This window comes from Gordionus sp. m RMFG-2023, chromosome 4 (genome assembly GCF_954871325.1).
Source record: "Gordionus sp. m RMFG-2023 chromosome 4, tfGorSpeb1-WG-v2, whole genome shotgun sequence".
Classification (NCBI taxonomy): domain Eukaryota; kingdom Metazoa; phylum Nematomorpha; class Gordioida; order Chordodea; family Parachordodidae; genus Gordionus; species Gordionus sp. m RMFG-2023.
In genome coordinates, this window is record NC_088778.1 from 29,827,624 (window position 1) to 29,852,688 (window position 25,065).

Consider the following 25,065-nt stretch of genomic DNA (forward strand, 5'->3'; position numbering starts at 1 on the left):
AATATTTATTTATTATTTTTTAAAATTTTTAAATAATAAATACATACTGATGACATGAGTTAACTATGACATGATGTAGCTAGGACATTGGGAAATTATAATATAGATGTGAGAAAACCTAAAAACTTCACAAAGTGTTTCTGCCACCATATGAAATTGACGCTACTTAAAAGGGCGGAAAAAGAGCCCATTATGTAATTCATTAATAAACTGCTTCACGGTCTCAGTGTAACTATGGTAAAGATGTTGATGTCGTTGACATGAATGACGGATAAATTTATGTCTGACATGGATTTTAAAGGCAGCTAGTGATTCTACATCATACCGATTTATTACCTCCCTCCACTCTTTTTTAATCTCAACTATGTAGAAAATGGTCTCCTGGTTGAATGAACTCATTTTACGACATAAAGCTGTCACATAATTTTTAACATTGTCATTTTATGGACAACAAACAATATTTATCACCAAGAATCCAACATTGTGAATATTTTTTATTATAATATTCGAATATGTAGAGGTTTCAAAATAAGAGTTTAGGGCGCACAAATCTTGAGCATAATGTTAGAATCTTTTAAAATACTTTAATTAAATTCTTTGTCAGTAGGCCTCTAATGTATGGGTTTCAATATTAAAATCTAAAAATTTTTATCAACTATATAATAAAATTATAATAAATTTATATTCAAAAAAGTTTGAACCATTTTTATAAACGAAACGAGTAGGGTCAGAAGGGAAGGTTTGGGGGTTAGACCCACATCTCATGGAACATATGATTAGATAAATAATGTTTTACAATATTTTTATAATAATGTTGATGAAAATTTGCTTTCATTTCTTTAAAGCTATTTCGTATGGGATCGATGCTTATTGACATTTTCTATTTCTAAGTGTAAAAGTGCGCTTCATATTTTACTTTACTAAACAATCGTTCAATCTTAGCGCCTTTGTAATCATTTATAATAAATGATAATGTCTGCCATTATGAATGATAGTAATTTTCTTTAATATGGTATTAAAAAAAAATTTAATGTTGTATAATGCATATGTAATTCAAATAAATAAATTTTTTCAAATTTTTTTACTATTATAATTGCTTTCGAAATTTTTCCTTCTATCTACATATGCCATAAATTTATTTATAATTTTTACCAAATGGATTGAGACATTAAACTATATACTTATTAGTTGAGATTTGCATGAATTAAGCTTTTAATTATTACTATCATAATTATTATTAAAATTGCGTCTCAATATGATATTCAAATCAAATATTTAAAAATATGACTCGATCTAAAATATAATGAGAGATTTTTAATATTTTGCTTCCTTATCTATCAAATAAAACCGAAATAAATATTATCCATAAAGATCATAGAATCAATAATTTTGAAGAAGAAAAAGAAACCTTACGTATTTAGAATGTAATTGATGATTCTTGAATAGCAAATTAAAATCTGACCGGAAAAACGTCATCGATGAATTAGTAAACAAACACTAATCAGGCATTACATGTTGACGCATCCATAAATTCAGTGCATATATAATTTCCGCTTTATCATGATGCTATTCTTTACAATTTTTTATTTTGCCGATAATGCATTTTTCTTAAGCCATCTACCAAAGAGCTTGAAGCACAAAATTTTTACTAAATAAGCACTAATTGATATAAGTTTTAGTCAATGTTTCCAGAATTTGGCATGATGCTATTTTTTTCTTATTTAGCTAATAAATCTTTTCTTTATACTGCCTACCAAACGGATTAAAATAACATTCAATTAAACACTAAAGATTGATAAAATTTTCAGAATAAAAGTTTCCTATGGCTTTTTTTAAAGTAGGTTTAGCCAAAATTTTGTTGCTAATAATTTTTCCTCAGCTGGCCCCTATACTGATCAAAGAATTTATAGGCACCAATAAAAAATAATGATAGGAGGGATTTTAGAAATAGTACTTCCAATTGTTCAGCCATTAAATATTTTTAAATAAAAAATAACCACAGGAAAATCGAAAATACCTAATCAGAATCTTTCATAGGTGGTACCCGACAGAAGGTCGAGCAAATAGAGGGTTAAAAACCCATCTCTACCCCCCCCCCTCTTTCCCCACCTCTAAATAAATCTTGAATATAGCATTGACCGAGCTTAAATCTTTATTATCTTATTCCGAACTAATATAAAAACAAAAATTGCTAGAAAATAAAGAATGAGAAGCCAGCAAAATAAATTAATATTACGAGTTTGGATCCCTGAAAATCTATTAGTTTTATAGGGTGTTATATTTTACTTAATTGGCTTATTTCATATTCATGTTTTAATAATAAACTAAAAAAATATCCAACTCTTTTTCTCGGAATCGTTCATTTCATTCTTCCACTTTATTTAGAATCAGGAGAATAGTCATCGTCTTGTAAATTGGGTAACATATGTTTGGGGAGCAGGTTATATGCGATGAATTACATCTACCTCACATAAAGATATCGATATTTTATAAATTTATTTCAAACTTAGAGTCGCAATGAAAGACAACCGTTATACTAAACGGTTCGACATCCTTACGCTGTAATTAATACAATGTCTAGTAAATTATAGATTTGATTAATATATTTTATATAGGAAAAGGCAAAGCAAAGGGGAGTTTAAGATAGAAATTGTAAAACACGCTCCGGGAAATATTTAAATTTGATTTTTAACTAATCCCAAGTATTCTACAATTCTGTCAGTTAAATTCAAATGTCTATATCTGCTCTATATATATACAATGTGACATTTTTACATTAATTATTCATTCATCCAAAAAAATCGGTAAAAATTTCTCGTTCTTTTTTAAAAATAACTATATATGTTTTTATTTTTAATAATAATAATAAAAAAATCATTATTGTATTTGTAATAGATATCTTTTTTTTATAATAAATGAGAGTTGTAAAATTAAATATTGGTTGAGAACATAATTTTTTTTTCTTTAGAAACCATTAGTATTTAAACCACATGAAAGATTGAAAAATTAAATCAATAATTTTGGTCATCACATTATCATAAATTAAGGCAAGGAATATAATAAAATAAATGTAAAATAAATGTAAAATAATGAAGCGATCTTGATTTAAAAAATTATATATATTACAAATGGCGGATAATTTTAAATGTGTAAGTTGTATGATATTTAATAAATGAGACGCGTCTTCTCCTCTTTACGAGTTTTTTTTGATTGGTTATAAAAATAACTTTTATTTTAAAGATGGATGCTAAAAAGGATCCACGTCATAAAGGCAAAAAAATAAAGTTTATGAAATTTATACATATTGTCAAAAGTTGTCAAAAAAAATGTGTAAAAATTATATTTAACTCCTATAGAAAAGTACTAAATAAAATAAAAAAAGAAATAGTGAGTCTTTTTTTTATAGCTCATTTTCTTTTATGTAATCAATAAATGTTTCAAGACATAATTGCCCAAAACAAATAAAAACTTATGGACAGATGTACCTTTATCAGTATTGCTAACAAATAATAGAATCAGCTGCGGACCTTTAAAAAAAAATTTATAAAATGAAATCATAGAATTATACGAATTTGGAATGTGGAATATATCGTCTGCGACTGTAAGATAATTTGAAGAAATTCTTTTTTTTTACGAGAGAGATAAAAATTTAAATTTTCTAAAAATTATATTTAAATTGAATAAATATAATTTTTTTTTGCGCAAATTTGAAAAATGAATAATAAAAATAAAAGCCTTTATCACGTGAGAAAATAAAATCTATTGGTAATTGGAGATAGGGAGTTACTAGATTAAAATGATTTTTCTGTATGAAAATAAAATAATTTAGAAAAGGCGATATAACCAAATCAATAATTATGTTGATTGGGTTGTTGTTGATGCTGTTGCTGTAAAGGTGGAAACTGATTAGATGGCGGAGCGGAAGGAAAATTTGTTTGCATGGCGGGATACGGGAGAATTGGGTTTGGCGCATATGCTAGATATATAAAAAAAATAATAATTACGAAAGGGTAGATATTGAAAAGAAAGAGTATTTTTGTTACACTATTTCGAGAAATTATTTTGTTTTTCTTTCTAGGATTCGAATTCTCACCATAAAAATATTTTCCAAAATAATTTTTTATTAAGTTTTTTCAATTACGCAAGAAAATAAAATCAATATTATATAAAAATAATAAAAAAAATATTGCAACAAAAAAAAATTAAACAACATTAATGTTACAATAAGAATAAAAAAATGCGACCTACGGCATATAAAAATAATAAAAATAAACATATATGCTTCTTAACAACACGTCCTCCCCAAATAACTCTTGTTTACTCGTATTATCTTGAATGTGTCCCACTTACTCTTGCTCTAACAACAACGTCTCCAGGTCTTCCACTATAGACTCCGTTCCTCGTCGCTCATTGATTGCTCCTTCCATCGGGTATAACTGGCACCGAACATACACTCACTGGGGTATCGCTTGTGATCGCCAATACCGGCCGCTTCTCTGTATTCATTTCCTTTCGTCTGGTCAAACCCATCGTATTGAGACAGCCATCTTCTTTTACCGAACTTGAACATGGATTATCTCAAACATTTCCCTCAGCCGAACAACGTCCCGTCATTTCCTTTCTGCACATCACATGCGAATTCCTCCATAATGGAAACGGAATGTGATCTTGCATGAACAACCGAGCTTGAGTTTTTCCTCGTTCCCTAGAACCGAAAGACGTTACTGTTGGACAATGTCTTGAATGTGCATAACACGCTATCGGTCCTGCGTTTCTCCTGCTAAATATTCTTCTCGATTCCTGAATCGTCTCCCTCCGTTTATCTTCCACCATTCCATTTACCAATGTAGCACCCTGTTGCAACTTCCATTTGTCATTCCATACCACACCCATTATACTATCGGTCTTTACCAAGTTCACATCCATCATCATATCACTCTTCGTATTAATATACCAGGTCTCCATTACAAGTTTCAATTTAATTTTGTTTTATTGTTTAATTCTATTCCAAATTCGGGAAAAAAATTATCGTAAGAACAAAAATTTTTTTTTTAATCGGGCTAACTACAAAAAATTACACAAACAACAACTTAATTTCCCAAATACTAAATATTTCAAATTTCTTTTTTTTTTCATGTTGATTTTTTCGAAAAGTATATATTAAGTGTAAATGCGTTCTCCAAATGGATAGAATTTGAAGAAATTCATGGGTTAACGGCGAATATTGTGATTAAACATTTTAAGAAAGTATGGTCGAAGTTTGGTATTCAGAAAATTGTGGTATAGGATGGTGGACCAGCTTTTATCGGTGAAGAATTCAAGAGGTTCTGTGAGAAAACGGGTGTATACCATGTGTTAGCGCCACCGTATCATCCCAGTTCCAATGGACAGGCGGAACGGATGGTAGCGACGGTTAAAGGATGGTTGAAGAAGACAAAAATGGAAAAGGAAAAATATGGGTGAAGAATTTGTATTATAATGATGCGATGGATAAAGATGGTTTGCCTCCGCCAGAAAAAAATGATAGGCCGGAAGGTAAGAATGTTTTTGGATATGTTAGTACCTTGTAAAACAGGTGTAATTATAGAGGATATCGATAGAAGGGCATTGGAATATACTATAGGACAATTAGTATGGATTAGATTATATGGAAGTTCGAAAAAATGGGAGAAAGGTGTAGTAATAGAAACTTTGGGAAACAAATTAAATAGGGTAAAGTTTGATGATAACAGTGAAGGTATCTGACACAGAGATCAATTACGGAAGAGGTTCATATAGAAATTGTGTAAAGAGAGAGTGGTAAAAAAAAAAATTATTATTATGTAGGAAAGTATTGGGAATTTTTTTTTTGGATAATATGGACATAAAAGTTATATTAAAGATATAATAGGTTAATTGAAATGATACGGTAGTATAGTGGCGTAAGAGGGGATAGTTAATACGTGCGTTTTTGTCAGCCATATATGTATATGTATACTGACCAAGGTAGCAATAACGTATCTGGTTAAATGTATAAATCCCGGATTTAATTAAAATCGCGGAAATTTGATATGGAATGTGTTGGGTAATGGTTAAATAAAGGAAGAACGAAATTGAAGGAAACACAAAGCAAAGTTATGTTTCCCATAAATAGGGAAGGCATTAAGTAATTAAATAAAAATGATTTTGCGTTAAAATACCGCATAACATTTGTGGGTAATTATTTGTGAAAGGAATATTTGATTTTTCTTTGTAAAAATAAAAATGGGGCAGTAATTTGTGTATGTTGTAGTGTTGGAATATAAAAAAAAATAAAATGAGGTTAAACATAATGTTTTGAAGGCAAGGTTATGGAATTATTATTTTTTTTAAAAATATTTTGGTGTACCTTGTGGGGAATATAATATGCGTATTAATTGGAACGGTAATGTTTTTTTTGAAAAAAGAAGTAATAAATTAAACAGTAGAGAATAGTTAAAAAAAATAGAATTTATGGAATAATAGGCAGTTGGTGTTGTGGAAGCTATAGAAAAATAAAATTTGGAGTATGTAGAAAAAAAAGTGTAATTAAAAAAAAAAGAAATTTGAAATATTTAGTATTATGGAAAATTAGGTTATTTGTGTAAAAAAATTAAAATTTTTTTTTGTAGTTAACCCGATTAAAAAAAATTTTTTAATTGAATTTGTAAGCATTAAATAAAATACGGAATAGAAATAAACAATAAAACAAAATTAAATTGAAACTTGTAATGGAGACCTGGTATATTAAGACGAAGAGTGATAATAATGTAGGTAAACTTGGTAAAGACCGATAGTATAATGGGTGTGGTATGGAATGACAAATGGAAGTTGCAACAGGGTGCTACATTGGTAAATGGAATGGGGGAAGATGAACGGAGGGAGACGATTCAGGAATCGAGAAGAATATTTAGCAGGAGAAACGCAGGACCGATGGCGTGTTATGGATGTGGTGGTGTTGGACACATTTCGAGACATTGTCCAACAGTAACGACTTTCGGTTCTAGGGAACGAGGAAAAACTCAAGCTCGGTTGTCCATGCAAGATCACATTCCGTTTCCATTATGGAGGAATTCGCATGTGATGTGCAGAAAGGAAATGACGGGACGTTGTTCAGCTGAGGGAAATGTTTGAGATAATCCATGTTCAAGTTCAATAAAAGAAGTTGTCTGTCTCAATACGATGGATTTGACCAGACGAAAGGAAATGAATACAGAGAAGCGGCCGGTATTGGCGATCACAAGCGATACCCCAGTGAGTGTATGTCCGGTTCCAGTTATACCCGATGGAAGGAGCAATGGATGAGCGACGAGGAACAGAGTCTATAATGGAAGACCTGGAGGAGTTGTTGTTAGAGCAAGAGTAAGTGGGACACATTCAAGATAAAACGAGTAAACAACAGTTTTTTTTTGGGAGGACGTGTTGTAATAAGAAGCATATATGTTTCTTTTTATTATTTTTGTACGCCGTTAAGTTCGCATTTTTTTTATTCTTATTGTAACATTAATGTTGTTTATATTATTTTTATAATATTGATTTTATTTTCTTGCGTAAATAATAATAATGTAATTATATATATATGTAAAGGAGAAAAAACTTAATAAAAAATTATTTTGGAATATATTTTTTTCGTAAATATTAAGATCAAAATCGGTTTATTTTAAGTGTTCTACAAAATTTAACTAAATTATTTTAAAATATATTTTTCGTAAATAAAAAAAAAATGGATTATCATATTATTCTTCACGATCACATGATCTCCTTTCTTTGTTTTGTTAGAAATTGTGATTTGTAGGGATATATTCGTGGTATTATAATTATTTGACAATTGTTTATCCTTTGGGAGATATATGTTTTTGATACCAAGAACTTTTAAAACTACACTTTAATTTATATATTCTATTCGTATAAATTTCAAGAAATAATGCAAATGTTTATGACACACACCTATAATAAAGGATAGCCACGATACTGATTTAATAGATTACGTTTTAATATAGTAATTTACAAAAAAAAAATGAATAAATATAGTAAATATGAAAGAAATAATAATAATCATTTATATTAAAAAAAATTAAATTTACAAATTATATGGGTTCATCACTGAATTATATTCAAAATTTATTTTTAAATAATAAATATTTGATAAAATATAATTTTAAAATAATTCACAACAATGTGAGAATGAGAAACGAGAAGAAAAGTGGCATAGAACACTATAATACTAAGCCGACATGTGTTAGCGTCTCAATGTGTTTTTTTCCGGCAATGTGTGGTTTTTTCAATTTTAAATTATTTTTTAAGCACGTTAAAAGATTTAAAAATCTGATTTTCACCGGAAATGTATGCCGTCATGTTTGGAATATCTAACCCTATGAATTTCAGACAATTTTTTCACGAACTTTTAAACTTAATATAATTTATATTAAATTTTCCCATATATTTTTCATATAAATTATAAATGATTCAAAGGTTTGCATCAAATTTGTCTACAACATTTCATAAGATAGGTATTCCAAACATGATAGAACATATTTCCGGTAAAATCCGATATTCAAATATTTAAAAAAGCGTTCAAAAAATGAATTAAAGTTGTAAAAATAACACGTCGCCGGAAAAAAATCACATTGACGCTAACATATATATATATATACTATATGTAAAATAAATTGCGATTTTAATTACGATAATTGACGGGGTACGTTTGCTGCTGATAATAATTCATGTAGGGATTGTAGGCGGAAGGCATGAGAGGCATCATGTTAAGCTGGTTAGCCTGTTGAGGTTGAATGGGTTGAAAATTGCCGGAATAAAAATTAGGGGCTTGACCTTATTTATTTATAAATTAAAAATAATAGTAAAAAAATGAGACTCGTAGAGAAAAAATACAAAATCCGCTTGTAATAGATTCCTATTATTCAAAGATATAACCTATAGTTGAGTAATGATCTACTGGCGCGGCAAACCCTATTTTTTTTTTAGCAAAGAACGTTCACCTCAGCTTTAGATCCTTTTAAAATATAGCTTAAGTTTGAAGAAAGATAAAAATAATTAAGTCCTGTCTCAATGGGATTTCTACTTAGCCATTACCCAACTATAAGTACATACGTGGCATATGGAAATTTATTTATTTTTTCTTTCATTCTATAATTATGAGTAAAAATAAATAATTCACGTGTAAATAGATAAAAATATTGAACTCCTGGACTCAATTTCGGCCAAAAGTAAAAATGGCACTTGTTACCAGGTATTTGATTTTGACAACAAAATGGAGAAATTGCGATTTATATTCAAAAAAAATATTATTATTAAAAACGTGCAGACAGGGTAATATATAGTGGAATAAATAATAAGAAAAATATGAGAAATATAAAAGGTATAACTTAAAAAGATATATTGCGTATAAAGGTTAGTATAATATAATATAATATATATCAGAGACCTGCAGAGGTACCATTTGCAAGGCCCGGCCCGGATTTTTTAAAAATATATCATATATATTTTTGATTTTTATAGCTAATAATGGCGATTTAAAAATATTTGGTTTAAAATATACGGCCTGGCCCTGATAGATCTCTGAAATATATTGCAGATCAAAAATATCATTTATATCAAATATATTTCATTAAAAGCGCAAACTTGTTTGAATAGGGTTAGGGTTCCCCGTAAAAGCTGGAGGTGGAGGTCTTGGTGGTCCTAAACAAAAATATAAGAATAAATGCAGTTAAAATTCCTTATTATTTTATTATACTTCTCTAGGGTAAAGCATATATAATGAACGTGCTAACCTTTAGGGATATTGATATTTGTGCCAGAATCGGTGCCATAGGGAGAAACATAACTATGGGCTGGCTGGCTCACAATGTTATCCTGCATATCCTTTATAAGCTCATCCCTTTCCGTTTTGCGGGCGAAGCACAGATCGCTGCACTTGTTCTGGAATTTCAGAAGGATCGGGGTCAGGTCATTGTAAAACTATATTAGAGGAGGGATGTGGGGGGGGGGGGGGGTGTAAAGAATTTAGCGGGAAATAAGTTAGTATCAAATGCAAAAATCTTAATGTGTTTTATTTTAGTATTCAGTTATGATATTTAGGTGTTTCGTTTAATATGGATCGATGTATAACTGAATTAAAATTTAAGGATAGGATTGGACCGATCATTCATTCATTTTTGTAATTCGATAATTGAAGTATCGGATCAGATATATATAAAATGAAGGCTAAATTTAATTCATATAGTTTTTGGGTTGTCAAATTCCATTGCAGACATTTTTCATTCCACGTTATCAGGTCGATATCAGCTGGTTATAGTAACTATAAGACTGGATCGGCGTTTAAAAAGTAGTTTCGGAGAAGAAATCATTTTGGGGAGCAAACTACTTTAAACCACTTTTCATCAAAAGAATAAAATTAAGTGCGCCTGCATAATTAAATAAAATGAGAAAATGATAATAATTTTATCTAGAATAGATGAGCACTTGAACCAAAAAGAAATAAATTTTTGTGAATGTAAACCTTGCTCCCTTCTTTCAAATTCGCGCAAATCTCCATGAAGGTATCGTAGGCGGAAGCGAGTTCTTGCAAAAATTTGTCCCTCCTTTTGGCGTCGAAGCTGGGATCTTTGCTTTTTTCCTGTACGAAGATCATGTTGGCAACCTCGAAACGAACATTAAAATAAAAAATTATGAGCGAAAAGATGCGTTTTAGCAAAATTTAGTAATCATTCGAGATTATGCCCTATGTTGACACCAAATAATCAATTTTGTTTTTCTTCTTCTATAAAACTTGAATCAGTTCCATCAAATCGTCTTGACTCCTGATGCTAGAAAGCGCCTGTTGTTCCAATTCGCCAAACGTTTTGCGCAATATGTCGTCCGAAATATCTTTTTCGTTTATTTTTCCCTGGGTGGAGTAAACCTTCATAAATTTTTGATCTGTAAAATATTTTTTTTAAAAAAATTTGATAATAATTTTTTCAAACGATTGAAGAAAAAATTTTTGAAAGAAAAAAAGGGACAAATAAAAATAGAATAAAGATTAGAATAGGAAAAACTTATAATGTCGGAGCTGTTTTGGGCATCCGAGGTTTTGTGCTGAAATTCGAACTCTATCGTTTGACGTTCGGCCTTGATCGTCTCTACCTTTTCCATTAACTCCTTGAGTTCCTTGATGACAGGCAGGTCACTGCTTAGAGCACCTATGCTAGATGGTATGGATTTGGCTAGTTCGGTCTAATTATGCAAATTTAATTATATTATTAACTTTGAGTTCGATTAGGGCCCTGGGTCAATTAAAAGCGATTAAGCCAATATCTCTTGTCAAATACAAACATTAAACACATGTCAAGCCCAAAAAAAGTTATAGTGAATTCAAAGCTGCGGCGATCTGTTTAAAAACCCAGCAGTTTGCATTGTAATGGGAATCAGAGATAACAATATTCATAACTTTTACAGGAATAAAATATTTCAAAATAGACGATATATTGAAAGGTAAATTACGTAGGAGTGCAGATAATTCCAGCTGATTCCACTTCTTTCCGTAAATGGAAGGAGAAAAAAAAGTAAAATGGAGATGGAGGGAAGAAAAGCGTAGAAAAAAATGAAAATTTCAAAATGGAGGGAAAAAAATGGAACAATGAAATCATCTAGAAAGAGTACAATAAGTAATGATTTTTAAACCTCAGGACCGCATAATAATTCCATGATATTCCTATGCTGTTCGAATTTACTCTTGACGATCTCATCGGCTTGGATAGCTGCTTCTATAATCCTATCATTTTTTTTAAAAAATATATATTTTAGCAAATTTTTTCTTACCTTTAAATCAGAGCTTCGCAAACTCTACAAAAAAAATGTAAGCAAGATTTTTGATAAAACCTAATCTTTGATGATTTTTAGATAAAAAAAAAAATCTTCCTTTTTGTTGAACCTCAAAAGATTTTCGCTCAAAATTCTGAGGCGATAAAAAAAAAATCTTCAAATGCTCATTGAAGATCTTATCGTTGAGCTCTACTTTAAATTGAAAGAATGAGAGAGATAAAAAAAACGGAAATGAAAGATTCGCGATAGGTTTAAGCGCGTTACGTACTGATTATATTTGCGCGATTCTTCCCTCAGCGGCGCTTGAAGTTTTTCGGACGGAGTTCGCACCCACCTAGCACCAAATTGGGTTTTCAGTTGAATATCGGAGGCCTTCTCTTCGTCCAGGATACGGATAGCCTATTTAGATTATTTATTTATTTTTTAAATATAACTTTACTTTACATTTATACTTTACCTTTTGGTAAGCAATAATGTTATAAACTACTAAACTAATAAATATGTATTAAGTAGGTAAATGGGGAAAAAACTTCAATGAGTATTTCTTTGTTCCGGGAAAGCAACTGTGGCAAATTGTCCATGGTTAGGGTACACGCGCTCATCCCTCCCAACTTTTTGATGGCGTTGCTCTTGGTGAGCAATGATTTGGGAATCTTTTTGAATTCCTTAGCAGCTTTGGATCCGGCCCGGCCGGGGAGGTCCGGGGCAACTATATCTTCCAATGAGGCGGGAAGATTCAACGCTACCAAAAACCTTGATTTAATATTTTTATTATGATTTTTTAAAAATAAATATCCTAGGCTAGATCTCAATTTTTTTTTCGTGATTCCCTTTTTTTTCGGAAGAGAGCGAATATCGAAAAATATGTTATAATTTTTTTTGATGAAACTTACACAAATCAATCAGAGCTTTTTATAAGTCAATCAGCCCTAATTAATGCGAGCCATAAGGTTGGGTTAAAAATTAGATAGGATCCAGGCTTGAGCCTTATACGTTTTTCCTTTATATTTTAGTCAATTTTATTGATAAATAACAGCGCCCAAAAGTGAATCACGTTTTGGGGATTAACGTGGTATCGTAAAATAAAATTGGCATTTGCCAATCGTACCAGTCACTCACATTCTCCACCAAAAAAAATAATCTAAATTAGACTTTTATTTTAGAGAAATTATCCTTTAAAAAAAAATAAAAAATTATTGATAGATTATAATCATTCACATTTCTTTTGTCCGAAATTAATTAAAAAAAAGAAGAAGAAAAGGATAGAATATAATGTTGATTTTATCGTGGGGATGAAATTGGGCATTTTATTTTATTAGCTTAAATTTAGATATGAGATTATTCAGATAGGATAGATAAAGATGACCATATATTGAACTTATTTTTCAGAGTTTAAATAGATCCGAAAAAACCTTTTTATCGTCCGTTTCCCAATCTAACTTATAGGCTGTGTCCTAAATATCAAAAATATAATCGATAAACTTTCGTAACTTCAAACGAAAAAAAAATGAAATAAGTTATTTTTAATTGTAAAAATAAAATAATGGCCTAAATCATTTTTTTTTTCGAATTTGCGAAATTTTAATAAGTCCGAGAAATTATAAAATTGTGATAAATTTTAGTGCTCAAAGTTTATGGAGTTGTGAAATTTTCGCGATAATAAATTAAACAGTAATTAATCCATTTTTCCAATTACAATAAAAAAAAAATAGGCAGTTATATTAATCAAAATGTATTTAAATTAAACTGCAAGTATTCAAATAATTTGGTAGGATAAATTTCATGGTTCTTAATGAAAAAAATTTAATGAAAGATTTTGAATGTGTTTCATTATAAAGTTACGAAAGTTTTTTAAAATTTTAAAATATATTCAGGGTATAGCCTTTAGTCACAAAAAAATAATCTCATATATTGGAGTCCGTCCAGGGAAAAAAAGAGGTACATATAATATGTTTCAAAGAAATGCGGGAAATTTATAAGGCGCCTTACCAGAAAAAAATAATTTTAAAAAAATTGGGTGCTTTTTCAAAAGCATTTAAGGGAAAAAATAAAATAATTTATAATTTTGCCGAGGTCCGAAAGTTCGAACGATATATATATACTAGGAGTTTGATCGTTCGGACATGACAGGTAAGGTTCTAATAGATAATCTAACCAACAACAAAATTTATTCTGTTGTTAGTTAACGAGGTGCGCCTACAAAAACGATTATAAATCAAATATAATGCATTATCTATATTCGATTCGTAAATTACATGAATAGAATAGGAACGATAAATTCTATTATTCGTATTCGAATTCGTTTTCTATTCGTAATTTCCCGAATAGAATATGAAAGATAAATTATATTATAAGTAATCGATTCGTAAATTACCCGAATAGAATACGAACGATTAAAATTTTATTATTCGTCCAAAACAAAATTATCGGAAATACGTATTCGCATTTTTATTTTTTTTTGAATAGATCCGGTAATGAGCCATTACCGCATGTAGGATCGTCGCGGCTATTTTTTTTGCCAATAAGAAATTAAAATCGTTTTGGACAAACAAATCAAGAACAAAAAAAAATAAATAAATAAATAAAAATGAATAATTACCCGTTCAAATTTTGGGTAGCTTGACGCAATTTGGAGATGTTGGTATTCACCAAATCCGATTTCCGTGTCTCGTAAACGACCAAGGCTTGATTCACGGGTATGGGTACTATTTTCTGGAACAAATCTTATCGTAATAATAATAATTTATTTTTTTAAAAAATTGTTAAAACACGGAATAAGTATCACGTTTCCGGAAATGGTCAAAAAATAATGGATCACGTGGCTATATCATTTTTTATATTAAAATGGCAGCGGCCATTTGGGTACTCGTGTATGGTAGGAGACCGGAAACGGAGTGTTTAATCTGTAAGAGACAGGTGATGGTTAGATAATATTTATTTATTTTTTTAGTTATGGGGTATCGGTTTTAAAAATAGTGGTGACTATGGTCCCATCTGTCGATTAAATAATATACGGGCCTCTTTAAAAAATAAATAGTGAAAGCGTGATCATCTATTTTTGGCTACTCCCCCCCCCCCTCCCCCATTAAAATGGGAGTGATTAGATCAAATTATTTATTTGATCCAAATAAAGACGATATCAGAATAATTTAAAAAATAAATTGGTTTGTAATTATTTATATCTTATCAATTATTATTATTGGTTTATTATATTCCCCTAGTTAAGCACCTTTCCCGTAATGTTACTATGTTATCATCAATGACATATAATAATACCTAGACTAGATGCATTTATAATAATGCATCTGAAAGTATCGTTGAATGCAAATCAGCTGGATACACCATTTTGGTAACCCATATATTAATTATTCTCATGTTAAAAACTACTATTAAATTGATAACTTGCTTCCTTATTAACTCGATGATCAGGCAATTCTTTAATAAAGTTCGCATCAGACATAGGAATAAATTGGCCTCCCATCTAAAATTTTTAATAATGATATGGGTAATCAAAATGGCGTCCACAGCTGTTTTCATTGATGTACACTTTTAACGAATACATTGTCAGTCTAGGCATTATTATGTAATTGGTTACCATATATGATACATTAATCTCGGTTAATAATATTTATATTAGATCGACCTGTTAAAACGGTGAATTAAAATCGCATTCTATATATCTTTTTGTTTGTACAAGCTAACTAAAATAAAAAGTTTTCTCTCAAGTTATTTTTGTTACATAAAAAATCATTTAATTTGTTACATAATAAATCATTTAAATTAAATTTGCTTCACAAGAAAGAAACTATTAAAAATATGGAATAATTATGTCAAATCTAATTCTCGGCAACAAAAACTTTCTTAAGATTATTTAAATGTATTATTGCCGGGCCGGGGTAACAAGGGATATAATGAGTCATATATATAACCGACAAATTGAATCGGGTAAAGTCAAGGTTGATATGTATAATTAGAAGAAAACCCTCTTTTAAAAATGAAACCTCTAAACTCCGTTTTTCCGGATAGCGGGAAAGTGGGTTCTATGGGTTTGGCAATGACGGCTTTTTGAATTGGCGCGAGCTCCCCCGGCCTCAAGATCCTCTCGTGGTAAATAAAATCGTTTTCTTTGAGCGATTTCTGGTGGGCGACCTCCATCGCTCGGAGGAGGTCCGGGTCCGAGTAAAACTTTTCCAGGATAGAGTTCATGTATTGGGAGGTGGGCGCTTGTTTCTGGGCTTGTTTTAGGCTATCCAAGGCATACTTTATTCATTATGTTATTTAGTTTGTTTAATTTTACATTGCGAATGAAAAAGAGGGGGGGGGGAGGAATTTAATTTGTTCATTTTCTCAAAATTTTAAATATAAAATGTCCAAAAAAAAACTCCAGTAACAAAAAAGGATGTCAATTTTTGATTGAATAAAAATATATTTTTTGCTAAGGGGTATATAGACATCCTAGATATAATAAAATAAGTACAGCTGTAAAAATCGACAAATAATTTTTTTCTTTGTCTAAAAAATTTTTGAGAAAGATAACTGTCGTATTTTTATACACGAATTTATAGTAATTTTGCATAATGCCAATCAACCAAAATAAATAAGGTTGATTGGATTATAATTAATATTAAAGAACACGTGATATAAAAAATGTTTTTTTGGTGTTCGAATAAAATTGAGATTATTTATTTTTTGTGTATATTATTAAATATGGAATTTGTTCCGAATATATTATTATTGTAAAATTATTAGCTTTGTTTGAAGACATTTTGTATTAATAAAATATTATAATAAAAGTATCGTGTTGTACAAAATAACTGTTCTGAAATTCTTAGAAGGGATTCTAGTTGAGTTAGTTGTCCTTAAATTGTAATTTGAGTGTAGGAAGGGATTTCAAGTAAGGGTATATATTTTTCTTAGCTTTTTCTATAACCTTTAGACCATTATCCTAGGTTGGCTTAATTTGTAACTTAATTGCTTTTTAGTGTAGGGATAAAGAGTATTTGATCGAAGGGCATTCTATTTTGGTTTATTTTAAGTAATTGGTGGTATTGCTATTTTTTCGTGTTTTATTCTCGTTTTTTTTTCTTTATTAATTTGTGTTTTCTTAATATTTTCTTTATTTTATTTTCTAAATTTTTTCTTTTGCTTTTTTTTTGGTTATTTAGCCAGTACTTAAAAGACGGCTATTAAGTATTAAGCCGACCTTAGACAGGTATGGTCTTAGAGATTTTTTTCTAAATTTGAGATTTCAACCATAAACGATTTTTGCAAAAACTCTGTAAAAAAAATATATTTATGAATGAACGAATCACTAACACTAATTCGGCTGAGTTCTTCGCCAAATTTCTTTTCGTTCTTGGCTTCCTGCATCATGAAGTATTGAGCTAAAGCTGTGAGAAAGCTTTGTTTGCAAGTGACAGTCGGTATCCAATCCTTGAAAAAAAAAATTTTTATTTGTATTTAAAAAAAATATATATTTCGGTTGTTTTGGAGGTGCGGTCATTAAATGCATAATATGGGGTGTAGTCTTGTAAAACGGGCTCGATTTAGTCAAAATAATATGATTTAAGCCTAGAGATTTGGCTAATAGATGACCAAACTTTTGCATATATGAGCAAAATATCCAGTCTTGCATAAATTTTGGCTAAACCGTTTTTTTAAAAATTAAACCGTTTTACGACACTATAATGGGTAGATGTGAATTTCAATGCAAAATTATTGCTTCGTTACCAGTCCACTTTTCTTCAAAATGGTGATTAAATTATAAACAATTTTTCTTACAGATCTTTCTCAATTGTTTTGTATTCTTCTTAACATGGCTCTATAACTCAACCAATAAATTTTTTGATCAGACCCCAAGGGTTTTTTTATTGGATCACGAGAATCTTTCTATCTATTCACTAACTACTTCTCATACGATCCTATGTATATGTCATCTCATATTAATTATAAGTTTTAAAGAAAAAAAAACCTTTTCCCAGAACCCCTTTAAGTTGGGGGAGTTCATAAATTTCAAGGCTTCGCTGTAGAGGTCAGCGCATTGTTGAGCTAATTTGGCCAGAATCAAAGGTTTCTTATTGTCTATATTTTTTTATTTATTATACACAAAAAATTCCATAATATGATAATATAATAAATATTGAATAAATTTATGAGTATTTATTTTTGGTATAGGTTTATAGAATATTTATTTTAAAGAATGAAGATTTCAAGCCTTCGTATTGAACCAAAAGGATAAAGAAAATTTCCAACAAAGGTAATAACAGCTGTTCTTGATATATGAATGCAGGTATTTTAAGATCAATTATCTAGATAGCTTGGGAAAACAATAAAATGATCTTATAAATGTCACTATGGAAAACTCATCATTAAAAATAATAGTAAAAAAATCTCATAAAACGATCAATGTATAATGAATATAATTATCCAACGTAATCTATTCATCTTAATTCATTCTTTCATTATTATTGGATGGATGATATTTTAAATAATGTTCGGTAAAGAATGTTGCCCTTCTAACGATTTTTGATGAACCATCATGAATCGAATAAATTTACAATAATCTTTAAGAAAAAATAAAATAAAAAATAAAGTAGCCTTACCATCTTTGGCCTTTTTAAGGAATATTTCTTGGCCCTGAGCCAGCATAAGCGCGGAGAGACCGCTTAAACATTCGATCGAGAGATCCGGCGTCAGCGATTCGTTCTGAACTTTACCGTTTGAGATATACTGATCCTTGAGATAATTGAAGGTACCGCTAGATATCTGGAATTTATTCATTTTTTCAAAAAAAATAATAATTAGGTTTCGGAAAATATATTTATTTTTTTTTTATCCTTTTAGGCTGTTTATGTGTCCAAAACATCGAGAGAGAAAAAAAATTAAATTCACAAACTTTCGAAACTTTAACGAACATAAATAAATAGGCCTACGCGTCCAAAAATGTAATTAAAAAAAAAATTAAACATAGGATGCCATTTAGTGTTGTTAAACGGCCAGATTAAAATTCTAGCCCAAAATAATATCGAGTAAGCCTCGGGATTTGGCAAGTAGATGCCTATCCTTCCTCGAAACAAAATCTCCAGGCTTATTATAATAATATTTTGGCGAAAACAATAATTTAATTAATTTTAGAATTTTTTTTTAAAGAAAAAAAAATTGTTTCTGAGCGCAGTTCTTAAGAGAAACTTGGAAATATTTGACGGCCGTTTTTAGGTTGTTGTCCTGGTCCAGATTTTGGGAACATGCCACCTGGCTCTGCATCGCGCCTATATTGAAAAGTACGCACGCTTTCTCGAATTGACCATTCACCATAGCTTTTTTTTTGTTTTTTTTATTAAATTTTTAAACAAAGCGATTTGATTAGCCCGTTCGAACGGACAGACACATTCGAAGGATTTAATCCGGGGATAAAATATGTCGACTAGCGAATTTCGTTATTCGGGTTTATGGATATGCCGAATTTTTTTGCGATTATATATTCCGAACGAGTCCGATCGTTTGAGCCCGGTAGGATGAATTTAACAAAAATATTCGGCTTCATGTCGAAAAGTGTTACGGCACAACAGGTGTCAGTAAATAAGCTCAAACTGAAAATTTATTTAAAATTGGGTTTAAAGGGATTCAATATCAAAACAAGTCTTGATATGATATGGGTTATAAATGTTATTCGATTTTTAAAAACGGCTGACCCAAAATTTTAAGTCAAAAAAATAATTATTTAAGCAAATCTCGTCCAAATCTTTCTGCCATATTTGAGCTAAATTTCAAGCCTCGTGTAATATTTTTTTAGTGATTAAAATTATTGGGTTAGCCGTTTTTTAAACATCATCAAGATGTTTTCTACAAAAAATGAATTTTTCCTTTTTTTTTTGGAATAAATAAAATAGATATATATGGGTAGAATGAATTTTCCATTGTTACTAGATTTTGAAATTTCAACATCTACATTTAAAAAAAAAAGGATAAAGGTTATTATAATATAAAACTGAGTATCAATGAGAAGGCGTTCTTATAAAGAATATTTATTTTTGTATTGATTAAACCAAGCGAGCTTTGCAAGATAGACAAATTATATTCATGTGCGTATTAAATATTCCGTTTCTCTGTGAAATTTTACCAGTTGCGAGCAATATTGTGGACTAAAGAGTACTTTGGACTTTATATTGGAAAAGCTGCAAGATAAAAAAATTTTGGGCTAAACCCGCCTGCAAAGCCTCGGCAAACTAAAAAAAAAACTTTAGTAACCTGACCCCCCAAGGTTCGATTTTACAAAAAATGCACCGGGTTCAAAGCTCAGGGTTCATATTTGGCTCGAAGCCCTGATTTAAATTGCATTTCATATAAATTACTCTGATTAAAATTTGCAAATCCCTATTTTGACAATAAAAAAATATATATATTGAATAATGACGAGTTAGTTTTATAAATAATTTTTAAAATATTTTGCAATGTAACAGTTACTTTTGAAACTTGTAACTAGTTACTTTTAACAACACTAAAAAAGAGGTAACTGGTATTTATTTTTTAAAAAAAAATGCCAATAAAAAAGAAAATTGATTTAAATCATGTTTTTTTATCATTTAACATTGGTTTAAAACAATTTGATATTTAGTCATTCCAACTCCCTTTCATTCACATGAAAATAGTATTATCAAAATTATCCATTTTCTACCTCAATTAAAAGATCTTGCTCATAATTAGGTTTGCTAAATCACTTAACTTTGGCCAATTCCATTCTGAAAATTGAGGTTGAGCTTAGAAGTTACCTCCTTGTGGTATAAATAAGTCGATGAGTGAGGTCATATAATATGAGAAATATTCTTATTTATAAAAGCAATTAATTTGGCTAAATTTTATAAAACCATCATATTTAATATTCAAATTATTTTTTTATTATGTTGGCTATTTTTTAAAAAAAAATCAAAAATTTAGCATGTGATAGAATTTAGATATCTTGCTAAAAAAAATAAAAGGTATATAGATATGATGAACATTTTACAAATCAAGCTTTGGAGAGTGTAAGATATCATGATTAATTATATTAATAAATTTTATTCATACCTCACCAGGAAGAAGGTATGTCAAATTCCATATTCAATTTAATGAATCAAATATAAAGGTGAAAGAAAAAAAAAATTTAAAAGAAGAATAAATACTGCTTAATTTCATATTTGTTTTTTCTTCATTTGCCACAATTTTTTTTTGCCACTTTCCACAAAACTCCTTATTCTCCAAAAAAAAGGATTTATATGCTTCTTTTTCACCATATGTTTTCTCTCATAAATTTTTATCTTTTTTTATAATTCAGTTATGGCCTAAGTGCATCTCTGATTATTTATATTTGGGAAGGGAAATATCAGACTTATTCTGAAGGTTTTCTTTAATAAATCAGTTATTTATGACAATTTATATATTTTACAATTATAAAAATAAATGAGCTCTATCATTTTAAGCCAATTTAATTGAAACAGATTCTTATTTTGCATCCATTATTGTGTGTTATTGAATTCAGAGCATATAAATATATATAATATGTATATATATAATTGTGTGATATACTTAGGGATGATTTGAAATTGAAAAGAGATGATGATTCAAAAGCTGATTTCCACTTAAAAGCTTGTGGGACCTAAAGGTTTTTTTTAAATGTATACAACTCAGAATGATATAAAATATAACTATAATAATTCACACAAATATTTTAAATAACTAGTCAAACATCACTAAGTTAAAATTTTGGGAAACAAAACATACTTAAATTTGACTGATATGAAATATATTTAATGTAGAAATTACATGTGTTTCATCAAATGGCATTTTCGTGTCCATAACATCCAGTTGATCATAATACCTTTACATATATTTATTTATATAAAAAGTTTAAAAATAAAGATTTAACTCAAAGTTATCATATAATCATATATAGAATTTGACAATATTGAAGAACTAACTATTATAATTGTATCATGTGATTTTAATAATTTGTGATCATATAAATATTAATATATACATAAATATAAAATTACTATGGATAATAAAGTTATTTATGAAAGAAAATTTTGGGCAGTCTACCTACAAAATAATCATGTTAAAAATCTAAAATGTAGATTATTTTAAATTATCAAAAAACCCAACTGTCAAATATAATAAATGCAAAAAACTTAAGAGCATAAAATATACCTGTAGAGAATTTCTAAAGAGCCCTCATTTTTATCTAAATTCCTGCAAACAGCATTATTCCTTAGTTTGTTGAATTCTCCAATTTCATGTGTACAATCTTCTGGATTGTCAATTGTACTGATATTGGATGAAATAAAGTTTTTAAGAGAATTTGTTACATCGACTTCTTTTGTCTTCTTTAGTGGAACGGCTAAAAATGTGGAGGCCATAAGGAATGAGATAGATCAGTATTGAAAAAATATTTAGAGGGTTTTTCAAAAATCTTGAAAAAAAAACTTTATTTAAAGATAAATCATAGATCCACTAAAAAGTAAGGGTATTTATTTAAATGAAAATAGATAATGAAAAAAAAATAATTAAAGTAAAATAAAGGAAAGGAAAGGAAATTAACCAAAATCTCTTTTAATGAGATCATTTTTAGAGGTTAATACCTTGAAAACCTTTAAAGGGCCATACCCGTGTTTATCTATATTCAAGTGGAGCCAAAAATTAGGGGATATTTTTTCAACCGATTTTTAGTACTTTCCATGTCTATATGCTTATTTATAATCAATTGTTTACAGCTCTACTTACTGAAAAAAGGGGTGGAAGGGAACAGGATAATGTTTATGCTGCTAATTTTGATTTTCCTTTTCTTCTAACTTAGTGGTAGGAGTGATAGTGGTATAAATTTTTTTTAGGAGAATGAGTAAAAAACTTATAGAGTAATATTCGCATTAATTTAGAGGGAGGGATATAAAAATGCCAAAGTGTTAACCATTTTTTTTTCCTGAACATATAAAATTAGTGATGTAAGGTAGTCTATGAAAGTAATGTCATTATAGAAAAAGAAACGCCATTCGTTACTTTTTCAAAATTAACGAATATCGCGTTTATTTTCCGTTTGTGTAACTGTAACACAAAACGTTGCTCCTTATTATAAAAAAAATTTTTAATTATATATTCCATTTTTAATTAAATAATTTAAATCTCATTTTTAATTAAGTTCAACTACCCGAATTCGGTTAATAAAAAGCACTGTCTAACATATAGCAGTTTTCTAAAAAATTACAAAATATGTTTAAATGCAATCACAGGTCATTTTAAGTGTTTTTATAAAGCATGATTTGTCGTTATTAAAAACGCCCTTATTAAGATGTTAACAGAATTAATATTATGTCTAAAATATTTTTCCTATAGATGGTCGTTTGGTTTGGGCCTCTATTTGTCAAATCTTGAGACCTGTTAGTTATTTTAGCTAAAATATTAATCGGACCATTTTAAAAATCGACCTAAATAGGGTCTTTTGTTAACACTAGCCATTTCACATCTGCTATATATTATACCTCGTAGTCGTTGCATAACAACCAGCTAGTTTCAGAAAAAATATTATCTTTAATAATTCGAACACAGATCTATGCGGTTAGTCATATACGAATCCCTGATTAGATCACAACATATTTCTAAACCACTTATTTTATATATTTATAACCATATGTATTAATGCCTATACAAGCAAAAAGTTAGATACAGATTTAGATAGCTTCTAACTTATAACCAAAGTTCCTCATTTTTATTTTATTTAACATTTTTTTATTTAATTTTATACAGCCATGATTTTTAATCTAATTAATATTGAAACAATTAAGGTATGTGATTTAATACTTTCTTATTTTATATATTTTAAAGAAAATATGTCAATGGGACTTATTACTTCAGATAAATATAAGAAAACTTTGTTCTGGGACTAATAATACGAAAAATTTTTAAACATTAATAATTTTAAAAATTAGATCTGGTAGTATAACACAACTACCAGATTATGTGATGATTATCTAACAAGTTTTTTTTATAAAAAAAAAGGTTCATTCTTTAAATATTTTTAATAAATTTACCCATTTAAAAATTTTATTTATTAAATATAATACAATCTCCTCCCCAATCTCTGCACCAGTGATTATATTTAGTACAGCAAAAACTGTGCTGTACGCGCCTTTTATAACAAATCAATGCTCTGAAAATCAATTGTTAAAAATAGATAAAAAATTATAACAAAGTGAACTTATCTTATAATATATTATTTTTTTTATAATACCGTTTATATTATCTAGAGTCGCCCCTATATTTCTGGATGGATGCTGAATAACCCCCTCAAATGTGCCCCCCCCCTCGAAAATTATTTTTCGACACCCATAAATTTCAAAAATAATTTTTATTTCATCAATCTTTAATATATATAAATAAAATGTAAAATAAATATATAAATATTTAAAAATATTATTTTTAAATTAATAATTTAGATAAAATAGGGGAAGAGAAAGAATTTATAATTTCATCAATATTTAATTGTTTAAATAAATTTTTTTCCATAGATAAATTGGTTAAATTATTGAGAAATGGATCTTTCATGGTACTACGAAGTCTTGTTTTAATTAATTTAATTTTACTCATGACCCTTTGGGCAGTACATGAGGTAGTAGGAATGGTTAATAAATATTTATATAAAATTGTTAAATTAGCATAAAAAATTTAAAGTAGACTATAAGGTAAAATAAACGAATAGTTTGTACAGTCTGAATCATAAGTCTCAGGATTATCATCATCATCAGAAGAAGAGGCTAAATAATGTATTTGTATAAATATTTTAAAAATAAATTATTCTCAGAATCTGATAAATCTTTAGATTCTTTAACCTTTAGGTCACGAGTAATAATTACATCCCCCCGTTTTAGTCATCTTATAAATATTTCTGAGCTTCAACATCAAAAGTTTGACTTGAATTTAAATGGTAAAATTCACAAATATCCTCGATATCATCTTTTTTTCTGCCATTCCCTTTGGTGTAAAAAATGATTTTTGATTTAAAAATTTTATCGATTCATCATTAAATCTTTCATTAAACTGCATAATAATCAATTCAAGTGCAGCATAAAACACACTTTTTAAAGCTAAAATAAAATATTATATTTAATGATGAAGTATATATATATCTTTCCTTTTTGGATTGTAACGTTTGAAGTCTGTAACTTTCAAAATCAAGAGGTAGATTTCTCTCCTTCATAAAATCTTGAGCCTTTGAAAAAACAT

At 28.9% G+C, this 25,065-nt stretch overlaps 1 protein-coding gene across 1 annotated transcript; it reads right to left on the reverse strand.

Annotated features, from left to right (window-relative positions):
• Positions 1 to 3,022: 3,022 nt before the first annotated feature.
• Positions 3,023 to 22,288, reverse strand: LOC135927942 (programmed cell death 6-interacting protein-like). Its single transcript, XM_065464222.1, has 19 exons — positions 22,000 to 22,288; positions 21,616 to 21,670; positions 21,379 to 21,448; positions 19,006 to 19,133; positions 18,420 to 18,582; positions 17,789 to 17,898; positions 17,134 to 17,250; positions 15,819 to 16,077; positions 14,417 to 14,540; positions 12,348 to 12,570; positions 12,086 to 12,216; positions 11,677 to 11,767; positions 11,052 to 11,229; positions 10,784 to 10,932; positions 10,514 to 10,654; positions 9,786 to 9,972; positions 9,637 to 9,693; positions 8,683 to 8,826; positions 3,023 to 3,976 (listed from the first exon to the last, which is right to left on the reverse strand). Exons 1-19 carry the CDS (start codon positions 22,206 to 22,208, stop codon positions 3,849 to 3,851), a joined length of 2,664 nt encoding a protein of 887 aa, XP_065320294.1. The 5' UTR covers positions 22,209 to 22,288; the 3' UTR covers positions 3,023 to 3,848.
• Between the last annotated feature and the right edge of the window lie 2,777 nt (positions 22,289 to 25,065).

What these genes read in the sequence shown, in the direction of transcription:
- LOC135927942 (XM_065464222.1), bottom strand. Translation starts at nt 22,208, where the DNA reads ATGGCCTCCACATTTTTAGCCGTTCCACTAAAGAAGACAAAAGAAGTC. An exon ending in ATTTGATGGAACTGATTCAA is followed by an intron (nt 10,655 to 10,783) that starts GTTTTATAGAAG and finishes GTTCGTTTCGAG; the next exon opens with GTTGCCAACATGATCTTCGT. An exon ending in ATTTGAAAGAAGGGAGCAAG is followed by an intron (nt 9,973 to 10,513) that starts GTTTACATTCAC and finishes CCTCTAATATAG; the next exon opens with TTTTACAATGACCTGACCCC.